Genomic DNA, 20,996 nt, shown 5'->3' on the forward strand with positions numbered 1-20,996 from the left:
CAAATAGCAATGATGTCACATCAACTTTGGAAAAATAAGATGAAATCTTCTATACTGTGCAAATATCCAGCAAACTGTGGGTCTGATTTTTTTAATTGTAGGTGCTTTGAAGTATGCACTTTCATTGAATATTATTTTCTCTGTTTTTCTTCTCTTATTTTCCCTCTTTGCATATTTCATCAGTGATAATTGTCATTGAAAACAATTCAGAAGAAAACATTTTATGCTACTAACCAGGGACTTTTTTACAAGCAGCTGTTGAACCATAACACTCCTCCTTTGTGTGGTGAGTTGAGAGCTAGATTACATTTCTTTCAGCTAAAAAAAAAAAAAAAAGGCAGTTTCATTGCTTTCATTGTTGCGAAATATTGTAGGAGGGAAATTAACCTCCCACCACACCTCCATTTCTTATTTTCTTAAACTTTCCAGGCCTGATTCACCGCTGTATGACTTCAGTTCTAAGCGCTGTTACAATGGCTATGCACAGGAAAGAGTGCAGCTAGAGTAGCACTGTGGAGAGTCAAACTGATTATCTTGGCAAGTGACTAATCCCATGCTCCACAGCACAGCCTTTAAAACAACATCGCACTTCTTATCCAGGAAATAACTTTCTGATCAGCAGAAGCACTATTCACCTGCACATATATGCTGTCTGCATTTTCTGAGCTTTACTGCTATACTGAGCTTTACTTAAATAAAACAGGTCCCAGAAGTGCATAAATACCAGAGCAGACATAACACGTTTACCTCTAAGAAAAGTTGGCCATTTTACAAGTGGAGGGGAGATTGGGAATCACCAGTGATCTGTGACTAAGACTAAGAAAATGAACTGACCAAAATAGTGTAAGGAAGGGCTGTTTGCAGTGTTTGCAGATGGAATGAGACAACAGGAACCTTGTGAAATTCCATAGAGAGAGATGCTAAGTCCTGTCCCTCTGAAGGGGGACACTGTCCCACTGACACTGGGGAGCAGCTCTGCTGTAAAGGCCCTGGGGGTCCTTAGTGTTCAGCTGAGCATGAGCAACCCTGGCAGCAAAGGTGCCAACAATTCCTGCATGAAATGAATTACAGTCAGTGGATTGAAGGAAGTAATCATTCACCTCTACTCAGCACTTGTTAGACCACACCATGGTCAGCTTTGACACCTCAGAACAAGACATCCTTAAACTGCAGCAAGTTCAGCAGAGGACCACCACTGTGACAGTGGGGCCGAAGCCCTGTGAGGAGAGACTGAGGGACTTGGGCTCAGATCCTACAACAGACAGCTTCAGAGGACTGAACCACAGGCTGCCTGTACCTACAAGGAAGAGAAGACAGAGGTAGGCTCTTTGAAGTGATGCCTTGTGGATAAGAGGATAAGAGACAATGGGACAAGAGAAGTTCAAACTGGGTATGAACAAAAACATTTTTCCCTATGAGAACAGTGAAGCAGTGGGTCACTGTGCTGGGGAGACTGTGCAGTCTCCATCTCTGGAGATTTTCAAGCTCAGACTGAACAAAGTCCTGAGCAAGCTGGGCTGACCTCAGAGCTCATCCAACTTTGAGCAGGAGGCTGGGCTAGAAACCTCCTGTGGTCCCTCCTACCCCAAAGAATATATTCTTTGATCCTACCAGAAAAAGAGTGGTTAAGATGTGCCATATAAATAGCTTCTCAAGGTGTTGAGATATCAGTTCTAGTATGAGAGCAAAATAACCTCCTGTTTGAACACAAAATCCACAACAGCCTTGTTTAAATTTTTTCTCCCCAGTGCTAAACTGTTCAGTGACTGTTTGGGACTATAACAATATTTAGGCTGTATGATAATTCACAGCATTGAAGTTTGAAATATTTGAGTATCAACAGCACTTGACAGAATCAATGTATGGGTCAGTATCCTATTTCTGATTCATCATTATTGAATTATTGCTTATTTATAATGTTTTAGGAAAGAATGTGAAAACTGACAAATTCCGTCAGGCAGATCTGTTTCTAGTTTATAAGTATACACATTAGTGTATGAATTTTCTCTATCCAAATGGATTTTTTCACTTGCTAGCACACTTATAAAGAGTGGAAAGAAAGAAACACGATTCCAAATGTACTGATAAAGGTAGTCCAAATTATACTGGGAAAGACATATACCTTTTTCACTAAAGAACAAATACTCTAACTTATAGGACAAGAATCAATGTCATGAATGGCTTTCTTTTTATGTTTATATGACCAAATAGTTTTAGTTTCTAACAGAACAGACTGCTGTAAAGCCAGATAGATTTCTTCTTACATTTATATAAAAAAACCAGTTGTAGTTTCTTATAAAAAATCTGATGGGAGTTCAGATTGAATTTAATTATTTCTCCTGCCCTTTCCCAGATGAGAGTCCTTTTCTATTCTCATAGTTAATTAAATAGAGACTTAGGAGAGGGAAAAAGCACATCACTGTGTTCACTGTGGTGGTTTGGGTTCAGCCCTGGGACTTGCTGATGCCCTTCCCATGACACCTGCCTTAGTGTTCACCTTTGTGTAAACTGTGTGGTCATAGAGATTAGGGGGCAACTGATGTCACTGCTACCACCTTTTAAAAGCTTTGCTCGCTGGAAATTTATTGCTCAGGAGAGGAATAGGAAGTTCTGGGTTGTAATTCTTTAAAATTCTTACTGATTCCTACCCATTCCCTGGACAGCCAGTGGAGGAGAACAGCGATTGTTTTAGGAAACTACAATTGCTCCTGGCATTCACAGATATCCTAGCTGTGCTTTCCATTGACTTCAGAGGGAATTTAGGCTCTTATTTTAGAAACAATATATTAACTCCTTACTTCTTCCATATCTCCTCTTCCAAAGCTAGTTCGGTGCTTTAGGAAACTCTGGATCTCACCAACACTGCTTTTATTAAAAAAAGAAAAATGTTTTTCATGGCATTCTGGAGTCTTGTTTGGATCATTTGACTGATAGGATTTTCTAATTGTTATCTCAAAATGTTACTGAAAAAGAGTCAGAAATTGTCAGCTTTAATACTGCATCCTTAAGCCCTTGCTGAACATCCACTCAAGGGAGTATCAGAAATCGGTGGCTTAGAAGAGGAAAGCTTTAACAAAAGGTCACACAAAATCATAGTGGAATCATTAATATGTTTTCAAGTGGACACTTAAGACAGGCCCTTTCCTGGACAAAGGGACATTAAAAGACACTTAGGAACAAAGAGCCCTTGATGTGAATTTATTCTATCCAGCTGTGGCTTTTGAACAGGCAAACATAGAGCTTGGCATCCCAAATCAAACAGAAATCTCTATTAGTCTCTTTTAATATGTGAAATATAAATGCATAATGGGAAAAAAACCCCCAAAACTGGCTCTAAAAATTACCAAAGTAGATTTACTTATAGAGCATAATGCTTTTAGAGAGGACACAAACATCAAAACTGAGAAGGGCAAGTTCAGACTACAAAATTGTGTTCTAGAAGCAACAAGTCTGAAAAGACCTTAAGGTTAATGGTAGATAACCTCAATATGTTCTTCCAGTGAGATGCTGGGGAATAGAAGTTACAAAAAATGTTAGGAGTAACAAGAAAAGGATGTTTTCTTGATTTCTACAGAATGGTGCTTCCAGGTCTTGAGACAGACCTGAAAATAATCTTGTAACATTGCTCAAAGAGCAGATTGAGGTAAAATCTGGGGGCTGCTGGAGAGAGGAACCTTCAAAAGAACAGGAAGCTAAAGCAAGTCACATAAAAAGTGAGTTAAGACAGCATCTCAACTAAGAGATGCTACACAACTGCAATTGAGTAGGATTCAGCATCCTCATCATACATATGACGATTGCAGTTTGCTATCTTTAAAGAAAGTATTAAAAAACTTCCTATAACTCTGATTTGAATTCAACAATCAAATACTAAAGTGACAAAAATATAAAGTGTGGTATTTTTCTCTTCATGCTCAATTAACAAAAAAGTACTTGCTAACAGAGGTAATAATCTCACCATAAATTGAATCTTTTGCTCAAGATTAAATTCCTTTCAAAAAGTATGTTCTAGGAATGTTATAAAGATGTGTTTGTGGTAGAAATTATCAGTGGCATTAACTGTTTTATGTAGAAATTCAGTAGAATGATAATTTTTACCTCCCTGATTTTAAACTACAAAAAACTAAAACTAACAAAATTTAGGATTACACTTTGAAATTAGGTATTCTATTTAGGATAGAAAAGGTTTCAAATTCTTGTTCTACTCTTCTACTTAAATGAGTTTAGTTCTCAGAAGTAACTGTAATTGGAGAAACATTTTAAAACATGCTTATTTTTCTATGCAAATGTACCTTCTGTTTCATAACATTTCTGCAGCAGCAGTAGGACTGAGGGGCTGTGATTATCCTTTGCTCAACAATCTGTACCTTCAGGACCACACTGCCTATTGAGATTGCAAATAGGATTGGCTCCATGTTGCCTAGCATGTGGGAGCAACACACACTGTATTATTTACCTTCAAATTAAAATTATATTTATAATCTAGCCATCAAAGTGGGAAGGAAACTACAGGCTCCTGTTTATTTCTAGTAATAAAAAAAAACTGGGCTATTTTTTAAAACAGCAGCAAGCTATAAAAATTAAAATTAGAAAGTCAAATGAGGCTAATATCCCATCTCATGGAGTTTATCAAAGGTTTTATAGCTCTAACCAGTGGCCAAAACAGAAAAACTGGTGAAAGCTGATTTGCCAACTGAACACTTCATATAGGTACCTTGGCCTTTCTGTAGAGAACTGGAACAGCACAGAGATTTACCATAACTTCCAAATTGTCATTTGGGTACTTCTTCATACCCTTCTGACTATTAACACAGAAATAAGTATATTTTATAGGGTCATTTTTCTACAGCATTTGACTGTAACACTAATCAGAATAGCATAAGCTGGCCTGTAATGTGTTAAAAACAGGTGTTAGGTAAGAATATGTGCTAATTTTCTTTTTACCCAATTGTCACTGATTTCAGCAAAACTATTCCCACCTTGTGGGATTATGGTCAGAATCTTTCTCTTTATTCTTGATGGTAGAAAAATTTTAGCCCTGTTTGCAATATAACTCTAAATATCTGTCTCAGCTGATAAACCTTGGACTTCATGAGAGACAGCAAAATCAGGGTTTTTTAGCTGAAATCCATAGTGTGCAATGGATTTTATGCAGTGGATTTCACACCTGATGGATGTAAAAGGATGTTCACTCTAATTGCATTACATGAAAGGGTTTTAACCTTTTCCTCTAAATGTACTTTAATATAACATTGGTCAATGCAGAGACAGAGAATGATATTTCACAGAATGTCATTAATTGATCCAAGAGTAGAAAACCAACATTCATCAATATGGTATAAAAAGAGTGAGTAAAATTTCCCCATGTCCACTCACAGCATCAATTAAGGAAGCACAAATGAAAGTTTATGAATAGTACACAGTCTCTATCAGATGCCATGTGGTCCCATGGACTCTAGGAACTCTAGGACCTGTAGTACTCTAGGAATTATCTAGACAGAGCAATTTTTTCAAAGAAAATGTGAATATTGGCTAGATCTGTTTAATTATGTTGCAGGAAAGAGCATAAGGAAGCCTTTGTGCAGAAGGATGTACTCAGGTGTGGCTGTGATAGACATGGAGTGTCAGACTAGGCTGGCTGCATCTAGACTGCAGGAGAGGAGTGCTTTAGAACATTCCTAAACACTTCCCTTTCTCCAGTCATCTTGGCTGGGCTGTTTCAACCCTAGGGGCTGTCCCAGTTTCTGTCCCAAGTGCTGATTGCAGACTGAGACCTCATCACAGTCTACAACCTCCTCCTGAGGGGAAGAGGAGGGGAAGGCACTGATCTCTTTTCTGTGGTGACCAGTGACAGGACCCAAGGGAATGGCTTGAAGTTGTGTTAGGAGAGGTTTAGGTTGGATATTAAAAAAGGATCTTCACCCAGAGGCTGGTTGGGCACTGGAACAGGCTCCTCAGGGAAGTGGTCACAGCACCAAGCCTGACAGAGCTCAAGAAGTCTCTGGATGATACTCTCTGGCATATGGTGTGACTCTTGAGGATGGTCCTGTGCAGGGTTTAGGGTTGGACTCGATGATCCCTGTGGGTCTCTTCCAATTCAGCATATGCTGTGATTCTGTGGTTGGGACTGTGCTGTGTGCAAGACTGATCCTGGTGCTGAATCTCTCAGAACACGGAGATAAGAAACATAAATACTGAAGTTTAATAAACAACAAACAAGTACTTTCAGGAGGAGATGTGCGCCCCAAATGCCTTTAAAGTTTTGGGTCGTTTTATTTTGTAGAAAGATAAACATCAGAGAAGGGGAGGTGGGAATGGGAATGAAAGGCAGTTTGTATCACTGTCCGGGCTTTCACCTTCTGTCTTTGTGGGGAGTCTGCACTCCTTCCTGAAGCCAGAATTTAATTCTGTTTCTCCAAGACTCTGCTAAGAATTCCTCCAGCGCTTACTCTGCTGACACAGAACAGCTTAAATAACAACAGCAGGGCTATTCTTTCCAGGGAAATGCCAATACTGACCTGTGCTGCAGACTGACATTTTTCTGCATTCCAACAGCTTTGATTTCTGTTGTTGTATCCAGCTTCAGGTAATTGAGCATCACCCCATGTGGAGCACATATAGACAACAAGCAAAGGATAGAATCATTCATTAACTAGTACGGGAGTACTTCTTTATAAAGACCCTTCTTTGACTTTTCAGGTCAAGTAATTATAATTCCTAATTCTACAAAATAGCAAAGCAATGTACATTAGAGAGTAAGTGTTTTCTTGGAATATTATTATTCCTTTCTCTCACTAACTCTTCAGTGTTCTGCAAGTAATAAATGACCTGAATCTTTTTTATTCTCAAGAGAAAACCAGCTTATCACCTCTCCTTTTACTTTATGGATACCAATAACGTTTTATTTCATGTGGTCAGACTGATTAACACTTCTAATTAAATTCAGAGCAGTTTTTCTCAGTCTGCATTTATATTTGAACTTTCCAACCTTTTTTGAATGCAAAAAAAATAATTATGCACAAAAGCCTGTGATTTTTTGTCCCACCTACACTGGTTGATCTAATAAAAGATATGACCTCTCTGTAGAAAAGTTGTATTTTAATTTGAATGTGCTGTAAATTCACACTACAAAGTTTATCCAGCAACTGCAGTCCCCAGTTTTCACAAGGGAGGTTGCATCATTAGACCTCAAACTTGAGACCTCTTACTGCTTTATTAGTGGACAAATGACCATTTTTCTGGACTGAAATGACATCAGTTTCTATAATGACTCAAGCTAGTACTTGAGAACATAAATACAGCTTATGGCTGGGTAGCTCCTGGGTTTCTGATATACAAATGGACTCCCTCAAAAAGATCTGAAGTTGCCAATGTATTTTATATTGCTGTTGCTGTCAATTCTACTAGAATTAGTACTACTCTTAAAGCATGTTCTTGTGAACTGCAGAAAAACTGGCACTGGCACTTACTAATGTTTATTTTTTGTAAAAATATTTTTGTGTTCTAAAGTGTCTTTGTGGAAAACAGATTAGATTTTAGGCTTATAAATCACATACTTGAAAAAAATTCTACTTATTTTCTCTGAGAATATAACATCTTACAGCTTCAACAGAAAGTCACTGAAATCACTAGGATAATTTATGTCATAGGGACTGATTGTGGGAGTAGATACATAACAATTTAAATACAGTAGATATGCAATAATTTGCCTATAGCTCCCTGATTTTTTATTTTCCTTTTGAAAAGAAGTGTTCAAAATTACACAGCACAGACCTGTTTTTCTGGTGGCATTTTGTTCTGTACTGACAAGTCATCACTTTCCATCATTCCCCCTTGTTGGTATGGCTGAGAACAACAACTACGGCAAAGTCATTTTTAAAACAAACGGGAATATTTTTGGCATTTCAAAATGAAAGAGATTTTGTTTAAAAGTACGACTGCAAATTTGACAAATAAACTTTGTAGATCTTAGTCTTTAGGAAAGGTTTGTGAGAACTTCTAAAATATTAATACACAAGTATATGGCTGGAGTATCAATATGACATTGAGGGGAAGGAATAAAATTTCAGCTTCAATCTCTGTGCACAATTAATCATTTTGAACTGAAACTATCATCACTCTCTACAACTACCTGAAAGCAGGTTGTAGCCACATGGGGGTTGGTGTCTTCTCCCAGGTAACTATCAGTAAGACAAGAGGGCATGGTCTTAAGCTGTGCCAGGGGAGGTTTAGGTTAGATATTAGGAAGAAATTCTTTACAGAGGGGTTAATCAGACATTGGAATGGTTTGCCCAGTGAAGTGGTGGATTCTCCATCCCTGTAGGTTTTTAAGATGAGACTGGATGTGGTACTTCGTGCCATGGTCTAGTTACCATGGTGGTAGTGGATCAAGGGTGGGACTTGATGCTCAGAGGTCTTTTCCAACCTGTCTGATTCTATGATTCTATGATTTTAAGTAAGGAAGAGCTGCAGGATTACATGGTCTTTGGAATGAATTGATGGCCACAAGTGTAAACGTTGCAGTCTGCTTTTTACAGGGGAGAGGTACACACTTTGTGCAACCAATGATTGCTTCTGACCAATAGACTCCAAACTCCGTGTAGTTCATCCTGACTGTACATATTTCACAGTCTACATTTTTATACTAACCTGCATTTTAAGAACAACTTTCTGATTAAGATCTACTTCCTTCTAGCTGCTCTTAGACCCACAAGCTCTTTTGTCCTTCAGACCTTGCAGACCTCTGTTCTCGGACTACGTCAGGCTACAAGCTGGGGGCTCTTGCATGTTCTTTGCGAATTACAATGCAGAAGTTAATGTTCTGAGGACCCCTTGCTGAAAAGGTTGATTCTTAACAGATATTAGCTTTTTGGGTAGTATGGAGCGCAAAGAAAACCTAAACTTCCATATATTGTCAGTGTAACCTCATCATGAGCGCTTCGGTTATAATGAACAGCAAACTCATAATTTTACCCTAATATTAATGTAAAAATTTGGTTTTAATATTTAAAATGTCTTTGGGGTAATTTTCACATTTAATTGGGTGTATGATATAGATGAATCATTTCATTGCATGATTAATTGCTGTTTCTTTGAATATTACCTTGTGATTCCCATTAGACAGGTTTCTAATATGCACAGTAGCTTTTTCTACTGCAAAGGTTTAGGACTGATATTAACCATTGTGACCCTTTCTAGATCAACAGTATGTAGCAGCTAGAAATACAGAAAATTAGCAATCTCAGTTTTATATCTTCTGTGAAAAACATCTGCCTTACTACAGGGCAGCACAACCTAACTCTGCTGCCCTGACACAATGTGTTCCTTTGTTTCTCCACTTTGTTTCATGGTGCCATTTTCTAGTTCATATTATGATGTTTATTAATAGGGAAACAAATTATTTGGGTTCCTTCACTTCTTGGCTTTAGCTTACTTCTCCCCTTAAACTACACTCCCTGATGACAAGACTTAAAGTAAAACAATAATCTTCTTCCACCCTGGAGCATTTGTTTTTAGTCTAAATAATTCATTGAAACACACATTCTATTTCACAGCTGCTGCCATCAGTCTTTTTGTACTTTTTAAATAACAAATGGTATTTTTGAGAAATGGTTTACATAATGGATACTTCATACTTCTTCAGCCAAGCAATATGAATTATGTATAACTAAATGGAGAATGCATATATTTTAAAAGGAGTGAGGACTTCCCACAATAACGTTCCTTCTCAGCAGAAGACAAACTCCTCCAGCTCCCCATCTGCATCTGCAAGGGAGCAGACCTTCCTCCCTCTGCTTTTTTCTTCTCTGCTGCATAGGACCAGCCAAACTTGCAATGTCCACGAGGAAGACAAGAAAACTGCTGCTCTCACCTGGGAAAAAGTAAGGGTTGATTTGGTGAGGCAGGAGCCCTGCTGACAGCCTTGCTAACAGCTCAGCAGGTTTGTGTAATGAGCACAAGTGTTCTGCATAGCAGAAATGCATATGTGAGAGAAGGCAAAAGATTTGTTAACAGTATAACGAGCATAAGTAACCCTGTAACACATTAATATACAAATTGAAATGCTTGTCAACTAGATATTAACGATGTTTTGACATTGAGCGTCCTTGAAGGCAGATTATATTTTTTAAGATAGTTAGGAAAACTGAAGTTTGGTAACTCTGTGACAGCTGATACAGTAACAGAGGAGTGATGTAAATTTAGTGTTAGCAAGCACTCAATATTTTGAAAAAGACCTAATCTGCAATTATCACTTATGGGAGCACACAAACATTGGATGGGTTAAGGCTAACTGCGTGCTTTGTGACGCAACTGCAGGAGCTGCTCCCACAGGTAAGATCTCTGCAATCTGTCATCTGTTTCGTTCTGTGTGAGTCAGAGAAACTGAGTGTATTTTGTTAAAAAGCTTACTTGATTTTAGGAACAAAAAGTATTTAATATGTATCAGGTTGTTTCTACTGTGAATACAGACAGTACTTCTTTTCATAATTTCCATGTGGCTGATCAGTAGAATGAGTACCAACATAAATGACAGCTCTTAGTCCAGACTACCTTTAACTACCAGTCATGGATAGTTAATCATGGGATCACAAGTTTGGAAAAGACCTGTAAGATCATTGAGTCCAGCCATTAATCCAGCACTGTCAGGTTCACCCCTAAGTAATGTCATTAAGTACCATAAATTATCTATGATTCTGTGATTCTATATCACATTTTTTTGAACACTTCCAGGAACAGTGATTCCACCACTTCTCCAGGCAGCCTGTTCCAATGCCTAACCCCAATTTCAGTGAAAATTTTTTTCCTAAAATCCAACCTAAACCTCCCCTGGTGCAAATTGAGGTAATTTCCTCTTGCCCTATTACATGTTACCTGGGAGAAGAAACTAATCTCTGTCAATCTTCCTTTCAGGTAATTTCCTAATAGTTAGGTTCCCTGGTGGGCAGGATTTTCGGAATATGCTGAGAAAATTCATTATTTCAGATGGGACAACCAAAACTTGAGACTGTCAAAATCACTTGTGCCCAGTCCTCGGAAAGTCTGAATCCTGTACACACATATCTGGGTCCATCTGCACAAACTGAAGCTGATAAATCGATTTCTATGAAAGCCAATAAGCAGTTAATATGCTGAAGGAAAAACACATTTCATCGTGATGAATTATGTGCCAACAGACCAACCTTTGAGAAACAGATGAAAACCACAGTTAACTAGAAACAGCAGTAAATTAAAGAAAAACTTCTGCAAATAAATTTGAATGGGCTTGGCTATACCTGCATGTTTTTTCTGAAGTTATGACACTAAAATGTTGAACTTTCAGTTTCCATGGCAATATGTTAGTGGTTCTCACCGAAAGAAAAAAAAAAGACCATCATTTTCTCTCAGTAAAACAGACTCCCAAGGAAACAAGAACAGATGGAGGAAAACAAAAACATCTTGAAAGTACTCTTATTATTTAGGGATGGAAGAACTTCAGAAGTTTTAGGGGACCGGTTTGAATAAACACCTTAACATCTGAAGTCTCATATGTGTCTTATGCAAACTGACACAGCTCTCAGATGTCAGTATCAATAGAGTTTTCCATCATCCTGTTTATTCTTCTTTCCAGTATCCCAGTCAGTGCTGATTCACTCCACAGGTCAGACTGCCCCTCTGCTCCAGGTTAAGGGAAATGACTGATCGCCTCTACTCAGAGATTTGAAGGCCACTTCTGGAATACTTCTGCGGTCTCCCATGCAAGGGAGGGATAGGAAGTCACAGCAAGTCCAGCAGAAGGTCTCTGAGAGACCTGAGCTGTGTCACATGATGTGTGAGGAGAGACAGAACTCTGGGATTGTACATCCTAGAGAAGGGAAGGCTGAGGGGGGTAGTGGGGAAACATGGTGCCTCACCGATGAAAGGCTCTAAAGAGAAGGAGTCAGAATCTTTTCAGAAGTGCGTGACGGTCCTATGCTACTACGAGGAAATTCTGATGGATATATGGGGAAAAATCCAAATCACCTTTGAATACATGCCAGGGAGTCTGTGGAACTGCTGGGTATTCAAGACTCAGGGTGGCCAGGCCCTTGATCTAACTTTGAACTTTGCAAGTGGTTGGACTGGATATGGAGTTCCTTTCGAACCTAAACTGCTTTGTATGCTATGACTTTATATATGTTTCAACAGATACCTCCCCCTTCCTCATCTTTCTGTCACAAGGCTCAGTGGAAAGACCCAACAGTGAGAAAGCTGACTGAGGCACCCCTGCACAAGAATGAGGTTTTTTCCTTGTAGTGCCAGTGCCTGGATACATGCAGTGGCTGTGCAAATGAGTAACACTATTAAGAAGGAGAGAATGTATTACTGAACTCAAATGATTAATCTCACTGCAGGGGTTGGATTGTCTGTCTGCTACAGACATCATGGAACTGAGTGTGATGTGTTCATACATGAGGCTTTTTCCTACAGGTATGAAAGAAACCATTTTGCATTTCCAAGTGCAGGAAGCAGAGTGCTAGCTGTGCTATGAATGCAGCTAGGAGATCATCTTACAGGAGATGGGAGAAAAAAGAAAGCAGAGGGCTTCTCATAGGCCATTTTTGGCCTTTCTAATAGCATATTTACAGTGCAGCTACTTTAGTTGATAGGCACTGCAATGACTATAATCTCTTTTTTTTTCCCCTGACTTATTACAAGGATGCTCATTCAAAACTTGAAATCTACTATTTCAGCTCTATTATACATCACGGGCTTAAATAAAAAAGAAGGCTGAAAACCAGAAAAAAAATCCATAAAATATCCCCATTGTCCTGAGCTAAAATTATGTATTATACTTGGAAAATTGCGGGTTCAATATAACTGGAGTTTCATTGTTATTGAAGTTTGTATTCTGGTTTGGGAATGGTGCAGGAGTGACTGAGAGCAAGGGTAGTAGGAAAAGTCCTTGCTCCAGCTATGCACATGAGTATCAGTTAACATGCTGCTGCAGTTTGCAATGAAGGGTGTCAGGTGTGTTTATAACTCTCTGACCCTTTTTCAGAGGTGTATGTTTGCGACAGGTGCAGGTGACCTGAAGAAGTATCTCTGTATGTAAATATTTGCCTGTATTTTCCAGCAATGCCAGTTGTTTCAGAAAGAGTTTCTGCCTCTGCCTGCAGGGAATCCAAGTGTCATTATAATATGAAACTACCAAATCTTTTCCATAAGCATCATGAAACCCTGACTTCTGAGTAGTAAAGTAAAACACAGTGATGATCTAGGTTTGCTTATCAACGTGGGATTTCTTCATACCTGAAAGTGAAGCTATGCAGAACTGGATATAAACCTCAGAAGATATTTATACTTGTAGCTCTTTCCACTCTTGGAGAGAGAAGCTGGCCCCTGAGGGTCAAAACCAAGATAACGCTTACAGAGGTGCTTTGCAAAAGGAGAGTCAGCTGTTGTACTAAAGGAAGCTAATCCATTCATGTTCTGTGAACTGCAGCCTTTGGCAGGTACAGGGTGTCTGCAAAATATTTATGACAAACTGAATGTAGAAAATTAACTGAGCTCTCCAGAACAAACTTGCTGAATCTAAACAAGCCAACACATGAGAGCCAAATTAAACTCTCAAGTGCAGAAGAACTGATAGAGTTGCCTTGGTAAGATGAGCCTTCTGAAAGTGGATAATCTTTTACTTCTTAAGTGGCTTCATTGCTTTCAGTGGGATGAGTGCTGGAGTGCCTACTATAAAGATGTTGGAATCTGGCCCTCTCCAAGAAAAGTTTGGGAACTGTTCAAACTGATAGGGCAGAACTGTGTTTAGAGGACACTGAGAACATTTAAAATAGGTGAGACACAAGCAAGATCAACCCTTGAGGAGCTGCAGCAGCAGTTCTGTGGGTAAATATCACTGACAACATGAACAGCAACAGGCACTGACAAGTATCCGAGAATTAGCACCAGGATTTCAGGCTAGATGTGTGATTATAAGAGGACTTACTGTTGTTTCTCATGACTAAAAAATTATACATGGAGGTAAAAGAAATTGTGCATTACTGACTCCAGGACATTTCAGGTGTGTCAGGATGAAACCCCTGTGAGAAGCTGGGAGGTTGGAAGGGATGGTGAGGAAACCATCCCTCTGCACCTGGCTGAGGGTAAGGGCATTGTACTCATACATGGGGTTTCCACTGTTGGGAGCAGAGCATCACCCTTTCCAGGTTATGAAATGATCCAGCTGCTGTATGCCTCTGGTGAAGGGCAGGGAGTAGTTATAGAAAAGTTGTAGGGGGAAAGGAAAAAGGTAAACATAAAATAAAAGGAAAAAAGGAAAAAACCACAAGAGGAAGAAGTAAGGGGGGAAAAATGTTGATACAGAGAGAACAACTGAACCAATGGCAAAATTCTCTTTTTCTTCCTGGTCTACTTCATATCTGAAAGTGTGATTTTTTTTGAGTTGCCTTATTAACTCTTCTTCTGGAAGGCTGTTTGCTCTCCATCCATGCCCACCTGCAAGGTTTCAGGCCAGAACATTTAATGGCAAAGAGCAGACCCCTCAGGGATCATTTGTTTGGGTTTTTTTCCACACAAACAGAAAGAGAAAAGATGTAAACAGCCAAGACTTAAGGCTTTTTAACACGGGTTTGTGTTGAGGCAGGAGTCTGGGCCCAGGGTTAAGATGTATCTTCCTGGGAACAGGGCAGCTGCGGCTGCATTCTAGCTCTGTGCAGTGCAGCAAGCAGTGTGTCCTTGGTCCTAGCATTTTAACTGCTTCCTTTACTAAGTTTAAAACTATTACCTTTTTCTAAAATAAAAAAGCTGAAGAAGAGATCAATTAGGTATTTATTTCAATAATAAAATTTCAATTCAAATAATTGTGTTTTGTCTAATTTACGCTGGAATATTAAACAGTGACGGTGATGATTAGGGAAAAAAATAGTCCTCTTGATGAATTCAAAACAAAAATTTAATTACTCATGTCTGCACCTGCGTCTCAAATTTTATACATGCTCAGTTGAAAACGTTCGGTTCAGTCATTATGATGTTTATAAAGGATGAACTGTTCTTCAATGATTTCTCTAATCTATTCACTTAAAAAAGGCTTATTCAATGTCAACATAAACTACACGCTGCCTGAAAGATGGAAAATACCACTCCTCTGGGTGCCAGGCATATTTCTAATAGCTTTTGTCTTGGAAGACTAACACAATGAGGCGAGACTGAAAGTGGGTGGTGCACCTGAAGCCTGGTCTCCGGAGGACTGTCTGGATCTTGTCAGCTCATCACAGCTCATCAGGCTCAGGGTAGCAGGAGCTCCAGCATGTGCCTGTGGAGGAAACAGAGGTTGAGGGATCAGCTCCATGGGAATAACATAAATCATATGGCTGTGACACTGATGCATAACAGGTAAATAATAAGCTGAATACCCTCTTTGTCATGACAATTGGAAACAGCTATTTCAAACTGAATCCAGCACAATGCTTTACTCCTCTGGCTATCAACTGAAAGTGCTTTATTGATCTTACAAATATATAGGAGGAAGGACTGGCTATCTAGATCAGCTGGAATGGCTGCCCTTCTGGGATCTTTAGCCAGTTCTTAGTGTGGACACTCATTTGATCAGTTGATTGCACAGGGAAGAAGGTATGAGGATTTCCCACAACTGGGGAAAGCAAAAGAGTACAAAGCTATACTTTGGCCTGACTCATATGGGTAAAAGAGTTAAAATCTGAATTCTTATACAGCCCAAAGAACAATCCACAAAACTCCTAAGTAACTTGATATAATCAGAACTTTTTAGCTTCTTTACAGTTATTTTTTCCCTTATATTTTTATTCAAGTTCAACAGGCCAGGTGTAAAGAAAAGGGGTTGGTGATGAGTAAACTATATTTAAGTATCACAAGAACCAAACTTCAACACCTAATACTGCTGGGGATACCTAACACCTCTGTCCCAGCATCCTCCTTTCCTCTCCTCCCATTGTTTCCAGGTGTGGCCCCAATGACCTGTGCAAGTATGGGATTTTTTTGATCTTGAGCAGGAGTGAGGAGGAGAGGAAATGGCCCTCTGTTCCCAGAACAGAGGGAGAGGTTGATTACAGCAAGGATCAGGATTGGGTGTTTTAACGTATAGCACAGGACTGCTATAAAACCACTGAAGGCTCATTTCTTGTCAAGAGATGCAGGCAGGCAGGAATATGACTTTAAAAGAGGATTCTTCTGATTGTCATAACTCTGTTTCAAAAATGGTTTCTGCATCCTCCTTCGCTGCACTGATGGGGTGGACTGCAAAGTGGGTGCAGTGTCCTGGAGCAGAGGCACTCACAGTCCTCAGCACCAGGGACTCCTCACCTCTGTCATTTCACTTCTATGAGCAATGGTCATGGGCATTCTGTTTAAAAAGGTGTCCAAGTTCAGTTCTCTTTGTCTTTTAAGAGTCTTCTAATTTATTTGTTTGTTTGTCTCACAACCTTGTGCTTCTCAAACAAGAGCTGTGTCAAACCTTTCCCATTATTAGCCTTACCTAACCATTTTGAAAACTGCTCCATAGATTGTATCTATTGCAGTGAATTACATTCCTCAGTTATTAATTTCGGCCATCAATCACACTTTATCTTTTCCACAGCTGAAGAAGTATCTTGTCACTTCTTGTATGGAACAGTACACCAATTAAATTTGATTTATACTGTTATATATTACATTCAATTAAATTTAATACACAGGGTATAATTTTCCCTTCTCAAAGCTTTAGGAATAAAATCAGATACATTTTCACTGGTAAATGATAGGTTAAGCAGAACCTCCACAACATTAGATGTAAAAAGAGCAGACACCATGGTTCCCTTTATTGGTTTGTGACAACCAAGATACTGAGGTGTGGAGATACTGTTGGGTAATTCTCATGATAATTTAAAATTATTGCACATTATACTCTCACTATATCACTCACAAAAATGACTGTACTGGAATAAAGCACAACTTTACCTTCACTGTAAAACACAAACCTTTATTAGAATTTGACTTGGGGTTTTACTGCACTCCTTTATGTCCTTCTCTCCTTCTCTGCTCCTACACCTGTATCTCCATGTTTATGTTTTTTCCTTCTGCCTGAGAATTCCTACTGAGGGAACATATAACCTTTTTAGAATCTATGTCTGGACACAGAGAGGAATAGGAATTGCCATTAATATCATTCTCATGTTCAGTCTACCATTATGAATTCTGTCAGCTTCTCCAGCTACTCCGCCCTTTGGTCTGAGGAGAGAAGGCAAAATAAGAATACAGAAGAAAGGCAACAAAAACAGTTCAATGACACAAACTGCTATATGATAATACAGGAAATCTTTGTGGAAATGAATGGTTAAAATAGAATATTTTGGAACAAAAGGCAATTGCAATGAGAATCATAATGCTGAGATGAGCATCTTGGCATATCTATAATTCTCACTTTGCCAAGTTATTGCTGACTGGAGCAAAAGAGAAACAGAACATGGGCACTAACTTCCTCACAGATTTCCATATGTACTGACCACTGCCTAAAAGCATTTTTGCTTTGAAATGGGGATGCAGCTTATCATTCTGGAAAAAAAATCCCTTGTGGTTTCTTCCTTTAAATTAGATTACTTTCCCTGAAGCAAGAAAGCAGTTTGATAACCTCCTCATTGTTTCTTGGAACTGTATTTTTTTTTTAAAAAAGCGATGATCTCTGGGAAGAGTTTCATCCTGTTGGTGTGTATTACACATAAGCACATCTCTGCTGGCACCTTGAATCCCATGGGCCTGTGGAGTGACACACAAGGGATTTTGGGTTCCTTTGACACTTTTGCTGAGCCTTTGCAGATGTGGTTCCTGCTAAGACTTCCCTAGGGAGCTAAACCATGACATGACTGCAGTGTTTAGGCACTCATTCTTCTGTGTAAAGCAATTTCAGAGCCTTAGAATAGATGTGTTATTCAAATGTGCCTTTTAATAATTATAGGTCAAAGTTTTGTTTTCTTTCATTATGTCATTTACGTAAGATTAGAAAAATCTTTGCATAATTATGCAAATTATTATCCATAGAGTGGTGAAGAGGCACTCTGTTAAAGTGAAATAAGAAAACTTGCAGGTGATAATAGAATTGAGGAGTGGAGGAAAGATACATTTTTATGTGGCAAAATGGGTTGCAGTAAAATCTTCCTTCCCCTTGCAAAATCCTGAATAGGGAAAAAATCATGAAGGCTATGAAATAGCTGGCAGAAAATTCACTCAGTTAATATGCTACTAGAGGAATAAAATAAACTGTTAATACATGAGTTCTCACTGATACCAGAGGTCTGCAAAATGTAGTCATGATCCTCAAGATAAAGACTCTGACAGAGGTAACATGTACAGAAACAGAAACGGTGTGTGGAGTGAAAAAAGGTACAACATGGTTAAAAACCACCCTGAAAAGGAAAAAAATACCATGACCCATTTAAAACTAAATCACCTAATGAAAAGATGTGACAAAAATGAGTAAACAAGCAGCAAGAGAGGATTTTAAACAACACAGTACCAGATCTAGGTTAAACAACATATGGTGTCTGTCAGGCAGCTGCTTATTGAAGCGGGGGCAAAATAGGGTGATCAATCATATAGATCTGAAAACAATTGCTAGTGAAATTGTAGTGAAAAACTACAAGTGAAGTAAAATTGTGCATTGAAAGGCTTAAATGTGCCTATTTTAAATTAATTATTCCAAAATAAATTTTAGGCTGAGTTAATATTTTTGTTACTTCCATCTAACAGATGGTACAGGATAAAAATAACTTAGTCACCTCACTAACACATTACCCAGTCAGATGCAATTGACACTATCTACTTTTTAAAACCATAATCTTCCAAAAGAAAAATGTAAGCTTTTGTAGAGTGTCTCCAGCAACCTCTAGAGAAATCCAAAGCAAGCTTTGTACTCATACATAGCCCCCAAAATCCAGTAATATCATGTTTCCATGGTACAGAAGATCAAAGAAACACAAGTCTGTAGGAGGGGGTCTCTGTGCATGAATCATAAATTAAGAGGAACATCTGGGAGCATCTATGAGCTCTTGGAGAAACACCAAAATTCCCTGTGTAAGTGACTAATGCTGATCCCACAAGCAGGCAATACAAACAGTACATCTTACTAGACTTTATCTCTTGGAAAATGAGTTTAGTGACTAACATAACACAGCCTGTTCTACTGATTCCCATTCCCAGTTTTGATTTAATTTGGAATATTATATGGCCTCTTAAAGTTCAGGATTTAACCCATTGACTTCGTACCAGATCACTGGGTATTACCTATCAACATATTTTTTCAGAGTAGTAGTGAATTCATTTCTCATAGTTGTTTGGCAATAATTTACACAAAGAAAAAAATGCCTACAGTTCCACAAACTTTTCCAACAATCCTTTATTCTTTGCATACTGGTGCTTCAGTTCACTGACTAACTTCTTGGAAAACTGGCATATTAGAGGAAAAATTATCCTTGTCTTCTGTGGAGTAAAATGTATCGGTGTGGAACAGCCAGTCTCTGGAAGGTGACAAGCTCTCGTGCATCTCAAGTTGCAGGTTTACTTAATCGTGAGCATTTTTCAAGAGGCTGCAAAATCTAATTTTTACTATTAGAAATGCTATTGTTTAAAATCTGATTATATATACATATATATGTGAATATGTGTTTTGTAGTCCACTCAAATAACTGTTATGAAGTTTTCTGTTTTTCTTTCCAGCTGCACTTTTAAGACAAGGGTTGAAGATCAGTGGCATTTTCAATTTGAAGTCATAACCGATTGTAGAAAACCCATATGGCCTTTTTCACCACAAAGTGAGAAAAAAATTACTACTTTTCAGTATTTTTGAATATAGAAATATTTGTGGAAGCTTCTTTTTGATATAACAGAGATTTAATAACTGTGGAGATCTTGTGACTTCATATGTATGGTTCAATTTGCTGACATGAAGGCGGTTGAAACACAGATATCCTGAGTATGGAAATATATCACTATTAAACTCACTTAAATATAATTAATTCATTAAATGTAATCAGTTTAGATTGGAAACAAATCATTTAATTGATTTGGTAAAGATTAAGGTAGACGTAACTCTGTGACCACACCAAGAGAATCAAAAGGAGACACTGAGCTAAGTCAAAGAGCAAGGTGTGGATTCAGTCAGGACTTTGAGGCAGTCACAGTAATACAACAACAGGTGGTGCAAGGACAAGTGGTATGAGGACAGGGAGCTACATTCTTAAATTTTAGTAAGGAAACAGGATTTTGTAGAAGGCAAATAAGGATCACTGAAACCAATTTTGAAAATATCAGAAGAGAAGAGGTTCCCGATAACTCTTCGTCTGGCATCTGTCATGGCCTTATCTGGATTATTTAAACCCTTGTAGGTTAAAAACCCAGGACTCGGATTCGGTTTTGCTGATAGGAATTGTCTTCTGTGTAGCACTTATAAACATCTACTCAAATTTATATATTATACTAATGGTTTTTACAGGTTTCTGTTACAAAAATGGGCACCATACTTTCACTTATCATGAAAGAATATTAGACAATTATCTTCTTTCATCCTTAAACACATGAAAGGCTTAAATCTAAGAAATCAGGCTTTTAAGGACCTTAAACCCTGAAGTTCAGCATCTACAAGTGAAATGAAAAAACCTAGTCTAACTAATTGTAAAAAACATATTTATTTATTTTGAACAACCTGGCGTAATTTTTGGTCAGTTCATACGTTTGGTTTTTGTTGTCTTTTTCTTTTAATGTGTCATTTTGATTGAAAATTATTTCAGAAATTTAGAATCTGAGTGGTCCAATTTGTAAGGATCAAGAAAAAGTGTTTGACACTCACAACTTTCACTGCTTCCAGAGCAGAGCAACACCAGTCTTGTGTCTAATGCTGCCTGTAAGGGGAACCACAATAATGCCGCTCATCAGAGAGAAACCCTTTCAGAGGAAAGATACAAAACTTAATGGTGATCTATATTTTATGCCAAAAAATAAATATGTATCACACTTGATAG

General features: G+C 38.4%; 1 protein-coding gene across 1 annotated transcript in view; it reads left to right on the forward strand.

Moving 5' to 3' along the window:
* The first annotated feature begins 1,128 nt into the window (after nt 1–1,128).
* Nucleotides 1,129–20,996, forward strand: part of ADRA2C (adrenoceptor alpha 2C) — a 97,905-nt gene continuing 78,037 nt past the window's right edge. The window contains exon 1 of the mRNA XM_018074443.2: nt 1,129–1,319. Within this exon, the coding sequence (XP_017929932.2) occupies nt 1,129–1,319 (191 nt within the window). The remainder of the gene's footprint in view (nt 1,320–20,996) is intronic.

The sequence above is a fragment of the Manacus vitellinus genome, unplaced genomic scaffold (genome assembly GCF_001715985.3).
Source record: "Manacus vitellinus isolate BGI_N305 unplaced genomic scaffold, ASM171598v3 scaffold_0_pilon, whole genome shotgun sequence".
Lineage (NCBI taxonomy): Eukaryota > Metazoa > Chordata > Aves > Passeriformes > Pipridae > Manacus > Manacus vitellinus.